The following is a 5,479-nucleotide window of genomic DNA, read 5'->3' as shown; positions in this document are numbered from 1 at the left end:
CTCACACTTGATCTACCTTCTCCCTTCTGTCCTATTGAGATGTCCCAGTTCACACTCGATCTGTGTTTATTGTTTATTCAGGTTTTTGAATGAACGCTTTTTCGAAACTACAAAGCGTTGTACAAAATTTAAAATTAACATTTAAACAAAAATGTAACAAATAAAACTTACATTACTGTGATGACAAATCTATTATGAATTGAATAATAATAAAAAACACTACATGACTGACAACAAATACGTACTAGGTAAAAAGGACCGAAAAGCCCCTGGACACGAATAGGAAGAGGGGGAGAAATACAATCGGTATAGAAAATGTGAGAAACATTTAAAGTAAACACAAAAGGGAATTGGGAAAATAAATGTAAAAAACAAGATTAAGTTAATTACTAAAACACAGTTGATCAATTAAAAGCATCTTTAAAAAGAAAGCACTTTAAATTGTTTTAAAATTTTTGTAAGTTTTTTTCCATTTTTAAGTGTAAAGGAAGAGTATTCCAAATCATAGGGGCTGTCACAGAAAAGATTGAGGTACGACGTGTACCATATCGCTCATATTCTGTAACCGAGTTCCTTTCGTGAAACCCTTTTTTGCCCAGGTGATTAATTTACTAGGACACCAAAAAAAAAAAAAAAAAGGGTTCTCGATAATTTGCATCCCATGCAAGTGAAAACAAGTTCTCGCTGAACTGTTAATTGAAGGCTGGCTATCCTTTTTTTTTTTTTTTTTTCTTTTTTCTTTTTATATCTTTTATTAAAGCCACATACAAACATCTACTCATTCTCTTCACTGCGTAGTCTGGCATTGGGATTTGTGACCTTTATCGCAAGCTGAGCTGCCCTCTCTACAATGGTCTTGCGGTTCTTCGAAGAAACATTGTGGGCAATTTCTGCACAATAGGACTTGTTACTCATCAAGAGCACCTCCAGCTCCCTGACATTGTGTACCAGAAACTTGCGGAATCCCGAGGGCAACATGTGTTTGGTTTTTTTGTTGCTCCCATAACCAATGTTTGGCATCAGGATCTGGCCCTTGAACCTCCTGCGAACTCTATTATCAATACCTCTGGGTTTACGCCAATTTCGCTTAATCTTGACATAACGATCTGACTGGTGGCGGATGAATTTCTTGGTTCGTTTCTTGACAATCTTAGGTTTCACTGGGGGTCGTAGGGCAGCCATGTCACTGGCTCCGATGCGTTGCCGTCCGAGTGAAGTCTACAGAGAAAGAGGAAGGCTGGCTATCCTAAAGTGAATTATCGTGCCGACACCAGGTAACATAGCTGGGAGCTTTCTTCTTCGGTGCTCCTAAAATTGACCTCGTTCAAGAGCATAATCGGAATACATTTTGAATGAGCGGCATCTTTCGGGGGTGTTCCCACTATTGTTACAGACCAAGACGCCCTCACTATAAATGGATCCGCGTGCGGTTGTGTTGTACGAGTTGCTAATCCACTGAGTACACTACAGACTTTCTTGTCTGGTGTCAGGTCAAAAGCACGCCGGGACAAAGGCGCGAGCAGACAATTGAGCGTAGCGCGGAGACGCGCGCTGAAGAAAATTACTGTTTTTTGGGCTCCGACGGGGGTGGGTGGGGGGGGAAACCCCCCCATTTTACTTAATAGAGATCGCGCCGCGTTGTGGGGGTGTTGTGGGAGGTTTGGGGGGTTGTAACCCCCCCATTTTACTGAAAACTTCACTTTTTCCCTGTTTTTAGGGAAAAAGTTAAGTTTACAGTAAAATGTGGAGGGTTACAACCCCCCAAACCCCCCACAACGCCGGCGCGATTTGTATTAAGTAAACTGGGGGTGCTCCCCAACAAAACCCCCCGTCGGAGCCCCTAAAAACAGTAATTTTCTTCGGCGCGCACCTCCATCTTGCGCTCAGTTGTCGGCGCGCGCCTTTGTCTTCCGCGTTGTTGTCTATGAACCTTCTTGTCTAGGGGGGAAAATACCTTTTTAAATTATTTAGAAAAAGAGGGGTCTTGACCGCATAAAGCTAACCTGTTTAAACAAGTTTGAATATCAGGTAGCTGTGGGCGCTTGAAGTCTTTTTCGCCCTAGACAACAAAAAAAATCTGTAGTGCATTAAATGGATTAGCAATATACAACACAACCCCACACAGATCCATTTATAGTGGCCCACTATTGTTACTGCATGTTGTGGGTTAGATTGTACAATTAGAGTGTAAGCTCTTCTTAGCAGGGACCATCTATTGCGTGTTGACTGTACTGTGCTGCGTATGCTTTTCAGAAATGATAAATAGTAGTAGTAGTCAGTCAGTGGCATCGCGAGAGTGAGAGGCCCCCAGGGGGGGTGCCCCTTCCCTGCCCTCTTCTACATCCCCCATCCCCCACCACCCCACGTGCGCTCCCTTTCCCTATCTCGTACCTCTTTTAACTTCCGCATCACCAACTCGCTGCCTTGCACTGGCGTCAGCTCTGCCTCTGATGTCACGTCCTGGGCGCGGGACGAGGAAGCAACATCAGACGGAGAGCCGACGCCGAGTTGGTGATGCGGCTCACGCCGGGGAAATTAAAAGAGGTACGGGTTAGGGAAAGGATGCACATGTGTGGCGGAGGGGGTGGAGAAGAAAAGGGGTGCCAGCGCCCTCACCAACATGGCACCCCTGCCCCCCCTACTATGCTACTGGTACTAGTGTTTTCATCAGCACACAATACCTGAAAGAGGTTAACACAGGACATAGCACAGGTCGTTTTTAAGAAAGGTTTGGACAAGTTCCTGGAGGAAAAGTCCATAGTCTGTTATTGAGAAAGACATGGGGGAAACCACTGCTTGCCCTGGTTCGGGAGCATGGAATATTGCTACTCCTTGGGTTTTGGCCAGGCACTAGTGACCTGGATTGGACCACCGTGAGAAAGGGCTACTGGGCTTGATGGACCATTGGTCCGACCCAGTAAGGCTATTCTTATGTTTTTATGTTTATTATTGTCTTTTCTTGATTTGTTTTGTTGATGCCTTTTCAATGTTTTTGTTCCCGAAGGTTATCGGATCCCCCCCCCCAATCATCGGAGGACATGAGCTGCGACGATATACTTGATTTACCTTTCTTTCTTTTTTTTTTTTTTTTTTACTGTACAAGTGGATAGCTGGATTAGGTACACCGACAAATACGCATAGGACAATTGTGCCCCATCAATTGCACCCTGCCAAGTGATTACAGGGCAATGGGATGCCGTCAATTGCGCTAGTGTTAGGGCAAGGTAAGCCATGCCTTAACACTAGATACCGAGTGAATAAGCGTAGTGGGGGTGGGGTTACTCTCCCCATCCCCCTCAAAAAAGAGGATGGCTTGGTAACCCTCAAAAAGACAAAATAGCATCCACCGGATGAGCGCAATTGACGGCGCACCTTTGATTATCATATTGCAGATGCCGTTCAAAGTAAAATAAGTCGAAACAATAGGACAAATCAGCGCAGCCGCTCCCTGCACAGCGACGGGCGAACCAAGACTTCATCAGCCCGATTGTTGCGCCAGGGGGGAGCTGGTAACCCCAATGGAAACACGTGTCTTTCCGGGGATCCTCTGGCACTCAAAACAGCTGGAAGAGCCAGATGCTCACAGCTGTGGTGCCGGCAACGAGCGAAGCCTTCGCGAGCACGCTGTTTCCGCTGTTGCAGGTGTCTTCGTAACAGCACGTGGTATTGTAATCGTAGCCCAAAACATCGTCCGTTGCGACACTTCCGCAGGTGTCATTGGTAACGCAGTCCAGCCTCTTCACCTCCTTGATACCCCCTGCAAGCAAAAGAGAGAGAAGAGAAGAATAGTGAATTCATGCAGGGAGATAAACAGTCGACAAAAAACCCCCTAAAAATTTGGTTTCTCATGAGTCAGGGGGCGGTACTTAGCAAGGAGGTGTTTATCTGCCAAAAGTGAAAAGCAACTATGGGCTAGATTCACTAGCCCCCAATCCCGTGTCCGATTCATGCCCGATTGCATGCAGGCCGACGAATTCACAAAAGGCCTGCATGCAAATGGGGACGATCGTTGACATGCCCTCCACCCACTAGAGAGCGATCCCAACGCATAAAGAGCTGCAACTTTTTAAAAAAAAACTTTTACTTTTATAAACAGCCCAGCGAGCTCATGGCTTTAACCTGCTTTAAATCCATGGGTTAAAACTATAGGCTCGCAGTGTGGGGAAGGGCAGGAGATCAGGACTGAGTCGGGTGGCAGGAGAGATTCGGGGCAGGCAGGAGATCAGGGCTGAGTCAGGGCGGCAGGAGAGATTCGGGGTAGGCAGGAGATCAGGGCTGAGTCGGGGGGCAGGAGAGATTCGGGGCAGGCAGGAGATCAGGGCTGAGTCGGGGGGCAGGAGAGATTCAGGGCAGGCAGGAGATTAGGACTGAGTTGGGGCGGCAGGAGAGATTCGGGGCAGGCAGGAGATCAGGGCTGAGTCGGGTGGCAGGAGAGATTCGGGGCAGGCAGGAGATCAGGGCTGAGTCAGGGCGGCAGGAGAGATTCGGGGTAGGCAGGAGATCAGGGCTGAGTCGGGTGGCAGGAGAGATTCGGGGCAGGCAGGAGATCAGGGCTGAGTCGGGGGGCAGGAGAGATTCAGGGCAGGCAGGAGATTAGGACTGAGTTGGGGCGGCAGGAGAGATTCGGGGCAGGCAGGAGATCAGGGCTGAGTCGGGTGGCAGGAGAGATTCGGGGCAGGCAGGAGATCAGGGCTGAGTCGGGGGGCAGGAGAGATTCAGGGCAGGCAGGAGATTAGGACTGAGTTGGGGCGGCAGGAGAGATTTGGGGCAGGCAGGAGATCAGGGCTGAGTCAGGGCGGCAGGAGAGATTCGGAGTAGGCAGGAGATCAGGGCTGAGTCAGGGTGGCACGAGAGATTCGGGGCAGGTAGGAGATCAGGGCTGAGTTGGGTGGCAGGAGAGATTTGGGGCAGGCAGGAGATCAGGGCTGAGTCGGGGGGCAGGAGAGATTCGGGGCAGGCAGGAGATCAGGGCTGAGTTGGGGGGCAGGAGAGATTTGGGGCGGCAGGAGAGATTTGGGGCAGGCAGGAGATCAGGGCTGAGTCAGGGCGGCAGGAGAGATTCAGAGTAGGCAGGAGATCAGGGCTGAGTCAGGGTGGCAGGAGAGATTCGGGGCAGGTAGGAGATCAGGGCTGAGTCGGGTGGCAGGAGAGATTCGGGGCAGGCAGGAGATCAGGACTGAGTTGGGGCGGCAGGAGAGATTCGGGGCAGGCAGGAGATCAGGGCTGAGTCGGGGGGCAGGAGAGATTCGGGGCAGGCAGGAGATCAGGGGTGAGTCGGGGGACAGGAGAGATTCGGGGCAGGCAGGAGATCAGGACTGAGTTGGGGCGGCAGGAGAGATTTGGGGCAGGCAGGAGATCAGGGCTGAGTCAGGGCGGCAGGAGAGATTCGGGGTAGGCAGGAGATCAGGGCTGAGTAGGGTAGCAGGAGAGATTCGGGGCAGGCAGGAGTTCAGGACTGAGTCGGGCAGCAGGAGTTCTT

The 5,479-nt window shown here is 49.9% G+C and overlaps 1 protein-coding gene across 1 annotated transcript; it reads right to left on the bottom strand.

Annotated features, from left to right (window-relative positions):
• Nucleotides 1–732: 732 nt before the first annotated feature.
• On the bottom strand, nucleotides 733–1,308 carry LOC117346038 (60S ribosomal protein L32-like). Its single transcript, XM_033915262.1, has one exon. It carries the CDS (start codon nucleotides 1,180–1,182, stop codon nucleotides 775–777), a length of 408 nt encoding a protein of 135 aa, XP_033771153.1. The 5' UTR covers nucleotides 1,183–1,308; the 3' UTR covers nucleotides 733–774.
• Between the last annotated feature and the right edge of the window lie 4,171 nt (nucleotides 1,309–5,479).

The sequence above is a fragment of the Geotrypetes seraphini genome, chromosome 12, assembly GCF_902459505.1.
Source record: "Geotrypetes seraphini chromosome 12, aGeoSer1.1, whole genome shotgun sequence".
Lineage (NCBI taxonomy): Eukaryota > Metazoa > Chordata > Amphibia > Gymnophiona > Dermophiidae > Geotrypetes > Geotrypetes seraphini.
Note: the sequence above shows the minus strand (reverse complement) of the source record. Positions and strands in the feature narration are given on the sequence as shown.